This window comes from Astyanax mexicanus, chromosome 16, assembly GCF_023375975.1.
Source record: "Astyanax mexicanus isolate ESR-SI-001 chromosome 16, AstMex3_surface, whole genome shotgun sequence".
Classification (NCBI taxonomy): Eukaryota; Metazoa; Chordata; class Actinopteri; order Characiformes; family Acestrorhamphidae; genus Astyanax; species Astyanax mexicanus.
In genome coordinates this window covers 33,775,977-33,789,802 of record NC_064423.1, presented here as the reverse complement: position 1 = coordinate 33,789,802, position 13,826 = coordinate 33,775,977, and the positions used below count along the sequence as shown (strand labels likewise).

The 13,826-nt window shown below is 38.1% G+C and overlaps 1 protein-coding gene across 1 annotated transcript; it reads right to left on the bottom strand.

The window, feature by feature from the left end:
• Nucleotides 1-330: 330 nt before the first annotated feature.
• On the bottom strand, nucleotides 331-10,184 carry fgf3 (fibroblast growth factor 3). Its single transcript, XM_007231958.4, has 3 exons — nucleotides 9,712-10,184; nucleotides 3,256-3,359; nucleotides 331-1,776 (listed from the first exon to the last, which is right to left on the bottom strand). The coding sequence occupies exons 1-3, from the start codon at nucleotides 9,917-9,919 to the stop codon at nucleotides 1,318-1,320; spliced, it is 771 nt and encodes a 256-aa protein (XP_007232020.2). The 5' UTR covers nucleotides 9,920-10,184; the 3' UTR covers nucleotides 331-1,317.
• Between the last annotated feature and the right edge of the window lie 3,642 nt (nucleotides 10,185-13,826).

Below are 13,826 nucleotides of genomic sequence, written 5' to 3'. Positions count from 1 at the left end.
GTTACCTCTTTACTGGGAATATGGGCACAGAAGGCATTATCACCCACAGTGGACAGTGCAGTGTAATGGTGGTAAGGATCCGGACTTGGCAGCATCTGGCTAATATTGTCCATGTGAACAGACAAGTGACTCAGATCCACCTTCAATGCAGGAGACCCCAAATGCATATCTGACAGGTCAGTGCTGCGTTCATTCGCTCCTATGTCATGGGACACAATACTACTTTCTGTCCCATGCACTGTGCCATGTTTTTTGGGTTTTCTTTTGTTTTCTGTGACATTAAACCATCATCTGAATCCTCAATACCAACAGTCGAGATATGTGTGGGTATATATTTCCATATAATTTATTGGTGACATTCCTCCACATGTTAAAAGTTCAGTGTTGATTAACACAGCTTTAGCATTACTGTCACTTATTACAGTGTTCAATATATATTTATTTATATAAAAAAAGTACCTTTCACAACTAATTTTACACACAGTAAGGATCTGTCTATTAATGTCTAGGCAACTGCAACGTATGTCTGGATCTGGATCCGAGAATCCGAGCCTCCCCTTGATGACTTTATACTATATACTGTATACAATGGCACTGACAGCGATCCTTAATCATAGAGTCATAATCTTTGACGCTTTGAAATGGTAGAAACTATGTCATCAATAACTTAAACAACACATGGACAAAATAAATATGCATAACATTAGTAATATACAAAGTACTTCTCATTGCAGTTTAAGGACAGTAGACTATCACATGTAGGTTTTCTTAAAAAAAAAAAAAAAGAAACGAACAAAACGATCCATCTGCTTTATGTTGGACTCTCCTCTGCTACTGGTTAATCTGAACAAAAGTGCTTCTCTGGACGCCGTTCAGCTATAAAAAGTCTTGTAGTCCAATGATATAACACATCTTCGGCATTGTCAAGCACTCGTATCCAAATCGTCTAATCTTTTCTTTTTAATCAAAATCTTAAACAAAAAATATTATTTGATTAAAGGTGGAAAGATGGACTGTTTACTACTAACTAGAATTGTCTGAAACACATCCAGCAGTGTTTTTTGTTTTTTTGTTGAAAGTTTAAAAGTTTTTTTTTGGTCACGCAAATGTAATTTGGACTGTCTTTACATGTCAAATGCAAGACTTCAGTATTAAGAAAACCAACAAAAAAAGAAATGCTCGTCTGAATGTGATAAAAATACAATTTTTACATCTAAAAATCAGTCCGAGTCAGAGCTAGTCCTCCTCCAAGGCGTCCACCCAACAGAGGTCTCAGTTTTTTGGTCTTTGGTGGCCACTTGAGCCTTTTTTTGGTCCTTAAGTGTCATCTTTCACCCCATGGCCCTCCTGGCCTTCATGGGCTTCATGATCACCCTTGCCCCTGTGGCCCTTGTGGCCCTTTTGGCCTCCACGGCTCCCGTGGCCCTTGGTACCTTTGTGCCTCCTCTTCCTGCGGTCGGCCCGTCCCACGCGAACCCTCCGGTGGCCTGTCCCATGCTGCTGGCCTTCAAGGAGGCTGAGCACCATCTCATGGTCCTTGTTGCCCAGAACGCGGGGCAGGAAGAGGGAGGCCTTGTCCGTGCCCCGTGTCTTAAAGCCCCTCCTGGGCCGACCCTTGCCGTTGATGGAGACGAACCACGGCTTCTTGGCCTGGGCTCGTCGCTTGTTGCCCCCGGTTACGGGTGGCTGGGTGGTGGAGTGGTGTCGTGAGGCGTACGTGTTGTAGCCTAACTCGTGAATCCTCTCCACAAACTCGCACTCTTTATTGTAGACCTCCTGAAGAAAGGGGCAAGAAAAGAGTGTTTGTTAAAGTAGTTCAAGAAGTCTGGACCTAACCTTCACTTAAGGTGGACTAAGTGATTCTTTACACAACTGTATCCTCTTACAAATAAAGGGGCTACAAAGAAATCTGTTGAACTTCTGTAGAAGATGCATTTAAGAAAGTGAATAACCTTTTATTAGGGTTTTTAAATGGACATCTACAGTACCTTAACTAAATGGGTCTTTATGAGACAAAAATAGTTATTTTCTGGCACAATTCTTCAAATCTGAACTTTGAATCCAGTTTCCAGTCCTCAACTTCATCATTTTTGACAAGTTTAACACAATATGACCAATCAATTACATGAACTTTTCCCTTAACTGTTCTCTATCAAGAACTAATTCCAGAACTTAACACTGGATTCAAGGTCCATATTTTAAGTGAAACATGGTTTCTGTAGCATTGATAACACTTGTTTAAATACATGTTAACTACATGGTAATTGCTCAACTTGTTCTTTAGGAATTCATACTATACTAAACCTAGCCAATACCAAATAATTCCCATCACACAGATTCTGCAACTGAATTATTATCTGAATATTATATCTAAGGTACTAGAGATAAAAAAGAACCATGATTGTAAATGGTAAGTAGGAGAGAATGGCATTATATAGATTGTAAGCAATCTATATAATGTTTACTATAGAGTGGGTGAACTGTTGCTTAAATAAGGCAGATGTCATTTACATTAAAAGGTTTTTAGTAACAAAAAAGACTAAAAAAATAACCACAGAATATTTTGTATATATTCACTCTAAAGAAACTCCAATAAATAGGTAAAATATATGATTACATGATACTCTACATTGATTAATAGTTTATACATAGCCCATATTTTACTTCTTTCTGTGTATTTTTTAAACAGAAAGAAGAACATGTGATTCATTTTAAATAATGTCATGATAAATTTATGTACAAAAAAATAATCATAAGCCTTCTAACCAGTTAATTTCTTATATTATAGAATAAAGCAGTGTTTATCATTACTGTGTCTGGTTGTTTATTTTACATTATTTTACATTATTTTATATGTCACAAAATAAAGCAGGCAACATTTTTGCATGATCATAAATTGAACTAAAGTACACTTTTACAGAATTCGAGGGATAACCCAAAGAGAAATAAACAGAACAGCCACAAACTGACCCAAATTGAGCTAATTTCCTTCTGACATTTACGCCAGAACCTTCACAAACCTCCACAGCTCTCAACGTAAACCCCCGCTCCTCCCCTGAACATCATTTCTTCCATTCATTTCTACTTTAAACCCCTCTAACTGCGCGTCCACCCTGGCGACATGTGGCCACACTGGTTACGCATGAAAACACCACCATGTGGCGATGGAATCAAATTGCTGTGCTTGTTATCTGAGCTGTTCGGTCCGTGGCTTCGTATCTCCAGGCTGCTTTTCCAGCGTGACGTAACACTTACCGAGGCGTAAAGGCGACCTTTCTCATTCATGGCTAAATATCTCCCAGAGAACAGGCCCTTGATTGCTACCACTCCGACGTCCACCGCTGTGATTTCCAGTATACCTAAAGAACAGAGGAATGTGTGATTAGAGCAGGTCTGAACTGCTGTTATTAGAGCTGTTAGTAAAGCAGGTTGTTATTAAACGTATTACTGAGGGAACAGGGCCTCAATTTACTCTCATTACATGTTTCTAATAAATGATCATGAGTGAATCAAGATGAGAGAAGAACAGAAGAGCTCTAATGAGAACTTTATGGAGGTGAAGAGCCTGGGGAAATGGGCTCTCTCTCTTTTTATTTATTCATATGCCTCTATTTCTCTCTATGTCTCTTACTGTTTATATCTGTATTTTTTTTCTTATTGTATAGCTTCTTATATATCTGTCCTTTTCTGTATTATGTTATGTTTCTTTTTATGTCTCTCGCTCTTGTTTTGCATGTTAACCTTTTTTTGTATTATATGTATATATTTCTCCCTGTATGTCTCTTTCTTTCTGTGTGTTGTTCTCTCTCTTTAATTCTCAGTTTTAATTGATGATTAATTCTGTACATCTCTGTAGATTTATATGTCCGTACATTCTGTATGTCTCACTCTTTGTATTTCTTTATCTATTTTATCTCTTTATCTGTCTCTTTCTATTCCTATTTTGCTCTCTCTCTATTTCATTCTTTACATCTCATCCTGTGTTTACTTTGTATGTCTCTCTGTTTGTCTTCTTTTTTTATTAATTTTTTCATCTTTTTTAATTTTCTCTCATTCTATTCTAAATGTCTTTCAATCTTTCTGTAAATTCCACTTTGTCTACATCACTCTCTTTACATCTCTTACTGTATCTATCTCGGTCTATCAATTTTTCTCTCTGTACATCTCTCTTAATTTCTGCATGACTTTCTCTCAGAGTGTCTGGTGTCTTGCTTTCTCCTTCTTTGATCTTTCACTACTTTTATTCATCTGTAAGTTTTCTGTATGTTTTTTTCTATCTGTCTTTTGCTCAGTCTGTGTTTCTCTCTTTACATTTCTCAAGTCATATTTATCATAATTTAAATATGTGTTATTGTCAGGACAGGATACGAGGCCTATGTTGACAAAGCTGTAAAATACATGGAAAATTAAGTTCTAACAACAAAAATATAAAAACAGATCATAATCATCCATATGTATAAATTACTACTAATACCCATACTACTAATACTTTTAACTCTCTTTCTGTAAGTCTTGTGTTTCTTATCTCAGAGACTGACAGAGTTAGATTTTAATCCTGACTAAAGTCAAATCCATTTGTGACCAATCCAGTTCTCCCTTCCCTCTGTTCACCTGTCCTCCTATTTTATCAGAGTTAGCCTGAGTTCAGCAGCTTTATCAGAGTTAGCCTGGATTCAGCAATATAATCAGAGTTAGCCCTGGATTAGCATAGTTATTAGAGTTAGCCCTGGTTCAGCGGTTTTATCAGATTTAGCCTGGATTCAGGTGTTTTAAAAGAGTTAGCCTGGGTTCAGCAGTTGTTTTATAAAAGTTAACCTGTGTTCATCAGCAGTATTATCAGAGTTAGCCTGGGTTCAGCAGTATTATCAGAGTTAGCCTGGGTTCAGCTGTTTTATCAGAGTTAGCCTGGGTTCAGCAGTTGTTTTATAAGAGTTAACCTGGGTTCGTCAGCAGTATTATCAGAGTTAGCCTGGGTTCAGCAGTATTATCAGAGTTCGCCTGGGTTCAGCAGTTGTTTTATAAAAGTTAACCTGGGTTCGTCAGCAGTATTATCAGAGTTAGCCTGGGTTCAGCAGTATTATTAGAGTTAGCCTGGGTTTAGCAGTATTATCAGAGTTAGCCTGGGTTCAGCAGTATTATCAGAGTTAGCCTGGATCCAGCTGTTTTATCAGAGTTAGCCTGGGTTCAGCAGTTGTTTTATAAAAGTTAACCTGGGTTCGTCAGCAGTATTATCAGAGTTAGCCTGGGTTCAGCAGTATAATCAGAGTTAGCCTGGGTTCAGCAGTATAATCAGAGTTAGCCCTGGTTTAGCAGTATTATCAGAGTTAGCCTGGGTTTAGCAGTTTTATAAAAGTTAGTCTGAGTTCAGCAAATTTATCAGAGTTAGCCTGGATCCAGCTGTTTTATCAGAGTTAGCCTGGGTTCAGCAGTTGTTTTATAAAAGTTAACCTGTGTTCATCAGCAGTATTATCAGAGTTAGCCTGGGTTCAGCAGTATTATCAGAGTTAGCCTGGGTTCAGCTGTTTTATCAGAGTTAGCCTGGGTTCAGCAGTTGTTTTATAAGAGTTAACCTGGGTTCGTCAGCAGTATTATCAGAGTTAGCCTGGGTTCAGCAGTATTATCAGAGTTCGCCTGGGTTCAGCAGTTGTTTTATAAAAGTTAACCTGGGTTCGTCAGCAGTATTATCAGAGTTAGCCTGGGTTCAGCAGTATTATTAGAGTTAGCCTGGGTTTAGCAGTATTATCAGAGTTAGCCTGGGTTCAGCAGTATTATCAGAGTTAGCCTGGATCCAGCTGTTTTATCAGAGTTAGCCTGGGTTCAGCAGTTGTTTTATAAAAGTTAACCTGGGTTCGTCAGCAGTATTATCAGAGTTAGCCTGGGTTCAGCAGTATAATCAGAGTTAGCCTGGGTTCAGCAGTATAATCAGAGTTAGCCCTGGTTTAGCAGTATTATCAGAGTTAGCCTGGGTTTAGCAGTTTTATAAAAGTTAGTCTGAGTTCAGCAAATTTATCAGAGTTAGCCTGGATCCAGCTGTTTTATCAGAGTTAGCCTGGGTTCAGCAGTTGTTTTATAAAAGTTAACCTGGGTTCGTCAGCAGTATTATCAGAGTTAGCCTGGGTTCAGCAGTATAATCAGAGTTAGCCTGGGTTCAGCAGTATAATCAGAGTTAGCCCTGGTTTAGCAGTATTATCAGAGTTAGCCTGGGTTTAGCAGTTTTATAAAAGTTAGTCTGAGTTCAGCAAATTTATCAGAGTTAGTCCTGGGTTCAGCAGTTTTATAAGAGTTAATCTGAGTTCAGCAAATTTATCAGAGTTAGCCTGGGTTCAGCAGTTTTATAAGAGTTAGCCTGAGTTCAGCAGTTTTTTAAAGATTTAGCCCTGGTTTAGCAGTATAATCAGAGTTAACCTGAGTTCAGTAGTATAATCAGAGTTAGCTTGGGTTCAGCAGTTTTATAAGAGTTAGCCCTGGTTTAGCAGTATAATCAGAGTTAGCCTGAGTTCAGTAGTATAATCAGAGTTAGCTTGGGTTCAGCAGTTTTTTAAAGATTTAGCCCTGGTTTAGCAGTATAATCAGGGTTAACCTGAGTTCAGTAGTATAATCAGAGTTAGCTTGGGTTCAGCAGTTTTATAAGAGTTAGCTTGGGTTCAGCAGTTTTATAAGAGTTAGCCTGGGTTCAGCAGTATTATCAGAGTTAGTCTGGGTTCAGCAGTTTTATAAGAGTTAGCCTGAGTTCTGCAATTTTATCAGAGTTAGCCCTGGTTCAGCAGTATTATAAGAGTTAGCCCTGGTTTAGCAGTTTTATAAGAGTTAGCCTGAGTTCAGCAGTTTTTTTTAAGAGTTAGCCCTGGTTTAGCAGTATAATCAGAGTTAGCCCTGGTTTAGCAGTATTATCAGAGTCAGTCCTGGGTTCAGCAGTTTTATAAGAGTTAGCCTGGGTTCAGCAGTATAATCAGAGTTATCCTTGGTTCAGCAGTTTTATAAGAGTTAGCCTGAGTTTAGCAGTATAATCATAGTGGATTCAGTCTGATTACAGAACCTTTAGTCTGATTATGTTAATACCTCTGTGTTTTGACTGACTTACAACCTACAGAGCAATTTCCCACACATCCTTCCCAGCAGCAAACATACTGACAGAACACACACACACACACTCTCTCTCTCTCTCTCTCTCTCTCTCTCTCTCTCTCTCTCTCTCTCTCTCTCTCTCTCTCTCTAAGTGGGTGTTTATTCAGCTCCTCTCCTCCAATAATCATCCTCTTCCAGTATAAACCCGCGCGCGCTCTGTCATTACGGCCAACGGTCTGTTAAATCCCGCTATGGTACGGGAGCGCGCCTCCTCGCGCTGTTTGCGCTGCGCTAATTGGAAACCTCTGCCGGACAAACGAGGGCAGCAGACCCACACACACACACAGAATCAACACACACACACACACACACACACACACACACACACACACACACACACACACAAATACACACAGTGTTAAACATGATAAGATGGGGCGTTATAGAGGCGTTATTAACGCTGAGTAAACTTCCTATAGTCATTAGAAGAGCCCTGGATAATTAGACTGTTTATGTATAATTTAAAGCTTAAATTATGTTAATGATTTAGATAGATAGATAGATAGATAGATAGATAGATAGATAGATAGATAGATAGATAGATAGATAGATAGATAGATAGATAGATGAATATTATGTAAATATAATGTAATTAATCATACAGTCAAATTACTATTATTATATGTATAATTAAATACTTACATTATGTTAAAGCTTTAGATAGATAGATAGATAGATAGATAGATAGATAGATAGATAGATAGATAGATAGATAGATAGATAGATAGATAGATAGATAGATGAATATTATGTACATATAATGTAATTAATCATACAGTCAAATGTTACTACATATGACACTGTATTTGCTTTATAGTATTATAGTAACTAAATATGAAATATAATTTATTCTGGTTCTAATGATTTCTTTTCTGCTTTCACTAAAAAGTTTTTTATTTTACTGATGTGTTAACTAAACACTCTCAGTTTGTAATGTGTGTGTGTGTATTTATTCTCTTTTTTCCACAGTTTCAAAACTAAGCAGCAGTACTACAGCCCACTAAACTTCTCTACACACTTATCATACAGCCCACCAGAATCAGCTATAACTCTACACACTTTTCAAACACTCACACACTCTCACACACACCACTAACTCTAATTCCAGCTTAGTACACTTTCATAGAAAATGAAGCATTTTACCCATCTCTCGTTCTTTCTCTCACCACAATAAACAGTTCCTTTTCAACCCAGTATCCCACTCTTTTAACACACATCACCAGAACCAGCTCTAACTTTATACACTTTTCAACACAAACTCTTAACTCTAACTTAATACACATACAATATGAGACACACACACACCTCTAACTGAACACAGAGCGTGGAAACCAACTTAAAACACTAAACACACTTCTGTAGACAAACACAGACACACACCTTTAAGCGGGCAGCACTAACTCAACACATACACACACTCTCCAACAGATCTAACTCTAACAAAATATGAAGCCCATGTCTATTTTTCTCTCTCACCAAACTAAACAGTACCGTTTCAACCCACTATCCCACTCTTATAACACACATCACCAGAATCAGCTCTAACTTTATACACTTTTCAAACACTACCTCACACACATAGCACCAACTCTTAACTCCAACTTACATACAACATGAGACACACACACACACACACACACAACACCTCTAACTGATCACAGAGCGTGAGAACAAACTTAAAACACTGAACACACACCACACACACACACACACACTGAAACAGATCTAACTCTAATAGAATATGAACCAACTGTTACCCAACTTTTACCCAACTCTCTCACGCACTCTCTCTCTCTCTCACAAACACACACACCTTACCAGAACCAGCTTTAACTTTACACATACACACACTCTCCAACAGATCTAACTCTTATAGCATATGAAGCACTTTGCCTATTTCTCCTTTTCCCTCTTTCACCAAACTAAACAGTACCGTTTCAACCCAGTATCCCACTCTTCCAGAATTTCCTCTCGGGGATCAATAAATTATCTATCTATCTTGTTACACACATCACCAGAACCAGCTCTAACTTTTCAAACACTACCTCACACACACACACACCACCAACTCTTAATTCCAACTAAGTACACACACACACAACATCTCTAACTGAACACAGAGCACGAGAATAAACTTTAAACACTGAACACACACTTCTATGGACACACACACATACAGACAATCTCCAACAGATCTAACTTTAATAGCCTATATCTCTTACACACACACACACACACACGAACACACACACCTTACCAGAACCAAATTTAACTTAACACACAGCGTGGGAATCACCTCTCTAGCTAAACGCAGCATGAGTATAAACCTTTACTCAACACACACACACAGCATCACAACCAGAACCAGCTTTAATTCAACACACACTCACACAGTCACTCCACGTGCATAAACTCAAACAGAACATTCACACACACACACACACACACATACACACTACATATAAAGTCTTATTGAGCTGAAACTCAACATGCTATAAACTTCTAACTGAACACAGAGTATCTTTCCCTCTCTCTCTCTCTCTCTCTCTCTCTCTCTCTCTCTTTCCCTCTCTCTCCGCTACTCACTCAGCGGGTTGTCCTCCTCCAGCGAGCCGTCGATCTTGCCGCTGGGGTGGATTTGAAGGTGGTACTTGGTGGCGCAGTAGAGTTTCCTGCGGCGCGGCGCTCCCCCCAGGTGCTCGTAGACCCCTCCGCGCGCCGCCGCGTCCCGCCGCCTGCGCGGCTCCGCGTGCCCCAGCACGCTAAGCAACAACAGCAGCTCGATCAGCACCATCGTGGCATGGCACGCGCGCCTCCCGCTCCCACCACGAGCTCAGCTGCACGGTGCGCCCCGGTGCGCTCGCGCCATTCACGAGCGCGCATGAGGGCAGAAAACACTGCTGTAGTCCTGCTCTCCACTGCTGCTGCTGCTGCTGCTGCTCCGCGCGCGCTCGCACACACCCTCACACACACTCTGCTCTGAACACACACTCCTCTCTGCTCTGCAGGCGGAGTGGATCTGCCCCGCCGGAGAGAGAGGGCAGGACTGAAAAGAGAGAGAGAGAGAGAGAGAGAGAGAGAGAGAGAGAGAGAGAGAGAGAGAGAGAGTTCCTGTGGTGAGATCCCCCTGCTCGACCAATGATGCACAGAGATCAGTGTTACACACACACACACAGAGCATTACTACACACACAATACATATACTACACACTCAATGTCCAAATATTAATGGACGCTTTCATCTACCTTGCACCAATAGGTTGCATACATTGCAGACAGATGTGCAAAAACGTACAAATAAATGAAATAAACTTACACAGCATCTACAGGCCCTGTATAAAAAAGACATTGTTTTTAGAATAGAACTCTGGAGTGGATAAGCACCTATTTGAACCTATATTGGCACCATGCCTAATGCCAGGTATGGGGTACACAGGGGTTAAATCTCCACAGGATTGAGCTGTGAAGCAGTGGAGTTACCTGTGGTCTGTAGAATGATGGTTATATAAGTGCTTCATCCAATAAGTTTAGATAGATTGAGCTATTGATTAATTAAATGAATGGGATAATGGCGATTGTACATACTTACATGCAGAGTAACTCTAAGTAGATTTTTTTTCAATCAGAAACCTGTAAAGAAATTTTATGGGTCAGTGGTTTTCATATTTTACACTTTTCCTGAAATATACTTAAATATAAGGAGATGATGTTTAGGTAACGTGTTTATTATGAAAGCTGCTGTAAAAAAAAGGAAAATAAAACCAGCTAATATATATTTTTTATTAAAGTTAAAGAAAATAATAGCTTGTGTATCACTTTAAATGGCCCTTTAAATGTCTGTAAAAAATGAAGTTGTTATGTAAAAACTAAAAATCACAATCGTAATCGAAAATCACTCATATATTTGACAAATAACAAGATTTTTTTTTTACATTTTTTTTTTTTTTGCCTAGCCCCAGTTCGGGAAAAAAACATATAACTTACCTTTAAAACTTTGTACATTGCGCAAACATGTACAAAAGCCACACTGAGTATTTATTTTATATTTACATGTGAAAAAACAAAAACAAAAATTGTGTTTTAGATATTGTTTTTTAAACAGGGTAATTTGACAGTGTAATTTGGTCAAAATATGAACATGTATACACCATTACTACACATACACTATGTTGCCATCAGTATTCACTTGCCTGCATTGCATTTGGTGATGTGAGGCTTGGATGGAGCTGCTCAGCCATGGAAACTCTCCTTTCCATGAATCTCTCTACTCTCTATTGTTTTTGATCTAATCTGAAGCTACATGAAGTTTGGAGGTGTGTAGTGATTGGTGTAGTGACTCTGCAGTAAGTTGGTGAACTCTGTGCACTATGCTCCTCAGCATCCGCTGACCCCACTCTGTTATTTTACACTGACAGAGCCGGAGTTGCTGTCTTTCCCAGTCTCTTCCACTGTGTTATAATTTCACTGACAGTTGGCTGTGGAATATTTAGTAGTAAGTAGTAAATTTCATGACTGGATTTGTTGCACAGGTGCTGCATCCTATCACGATATTACACTGGAGTTCACCTAGCTCCTGAGAAAGACCCATTCTTTCACTAATGTTTGTTGAAGCAGTTTGCATGACTAGCTGCTTGGTTTTATACACCTATGGCCATGGAAGTGACTGGAATATTGGAAGACCTGAATTCATTGATTTAGATGGGTGAGCAAATACTTTTGGCAGGATATTGTATATAACTGTTCATTATTACAGCTATACATCATTGCTATATTACACATATAAGCACTACTGCAGCATCAGTATAAAACACTGTTTGCATTACTCACACATAGTGTATCACACATAGTGTATGTATGTGTATGTATATTACTATATATAAAAACTCTTAGTACTACTCCACACTTAAGCTTTGAGCATAACTATACTCATAAATTATTATTACACATATACAGAATTACTACTCATAAAGTGCATTACTGAGCATGTACATTACCATAATACCATAATGCATGCAGCATTACTCATTACTACAGATATAAACCAACATTATTACACGTCTATAGCATTACTTGTACTACTTCTACACATATCATTACACCTATGTTCACACATATCATTACTTTAGTTTCTGAATTAGTTTCTCTGATTTTGCCATAGTAAAATGAACATTGTTGTTTTATTCTATAAACTACGGACAAAAGTCTCCCAAATTCCAAATAAAAACACTGTTATTTAGAGCATTTATTTATTTATTTATAGAAAATAGATATAGCTATTCAAAAATCAATATTTGGTGGAATTACCCTGTTTTCATGCATCTTGGCATGTTCTCCTCCACCATTTTTACACACTGCTTTTGAATAACTTTATGCCACTTCTAGTGCAAAACTTCAAGCAGTTCAGCTTGGTTTGATGGCTTGTGATCATCCATCTTCCTCTTGATTATATTCCAGAGGTTTTCAATTTGGTAAAATAAAAGACATGCTTCATTTTTAAGTGGTCTCTTATTTTTTACCAGAGCTGTAAATACCATTGTTAAATGTGTTGTTCATTCACATTTTTTTAAAAATGAGTGTACTGCTACAGGGGCAGCATTACCACACACAGTTTTACTACACACAGCATTGCTTACTCACACTATTACACACATATACTGCATTACTACAAATAAACAGCATTACAGTACACATAGCCCAACCAGACCCCCAAACATACACACACACACACAGCATCACCACCACTTACATACAGCATTACTACACTCTACCAAAACCGCATCACAAAGTGCGTGCCATGTGAGGGCAGACTTTTTTGCTTTTAAAAAGATCCAAAAAGGGCCAATTATACACCCCAAAATTACACAGTGGGCTCTGTAGGCATGTGTGCAGCCCTCGTGCTTTACCACTATCACATCAGCGCTGGCCAGTCGCAGGCAGATTCTACACACTGAGACGCACACACGTGGCTGAGGGAGCACATTTCCAACACATACATGCAGACAGAAGTCTGAGACTAAAGAAATATGTCCAATTTGGGTCAGTAGGTAAATAAGTTAATTAGTTTCATTGATTTTGTTGAACTAAAACTCACTTTAACACACAGGGATAGAGCATTTTGTAGTAGTTGAGCAGTTTACAGTCCAACATTTGTAAATCAGAATATTCAGTATTAAAAAAGTAATAAAAAGCAATAAAATATTGCAGTTTGTTTTTCTGCAATATATATTGCAATATTTAAAAATACAGACTTTTCATCAGATTTTTACAAGAAGTCATTAGTCCAACATGGTCATTATGTTAATAATGTAATCTGCGTATCCAGTTTCAGAGTAAAATATGAGATATTAATAAATGAATAAAGCTTATGAAAAAATTACAATAATGATGCTGAAATGATGTGTCATTCAGCCCTATTTTGTGTAAATGGCACGAACTGTTTCGGTGGCAATACAGGTCACAAATAACAGTACTTACTATAGTAATAATCAAATGATTTAATAATTTCTCAGTATTGTTGTTAAATGTTTTAAGAAATACATCATCTAATTTTTAGTAGACACAAGATAAGTTAAACATAAAATGTTTATTAGTAAAGTGCTTACGAATGTTGTAAATAATAATCCAAAATTAGTTACAACTTTAATAAAAAAAAATGCAATGATTAATAGTGTAATAAATGATATTTTATTTCATTTCATTCA

Excerpts from the sequence above, each read along its gene's own strand:
- fgf3 (XM_007231958.4), bottom strand. The coding sequence starts at position 9,919 with ATGGTGCTGATCGAGCTGCTGTTGTTGCTTAGCGTGCTGGGGCACGCG. Across the intron at positions 3,360-9,711 it reads GGAGGAGGACAACCCGCTGA|GTATACTGGAAATCACAGCG; the intron begins GTGAGTAGCGGA and ends TCTGTTCTTTAG. Across the intron at positions 1,777-3,255 it reads AAGGTCGCCTTTACGCCTCG|GAGGTCTACAATAAAGAGTG; the intron begins GTAAGTGTTACG and ends CCCTTTCTTCAG.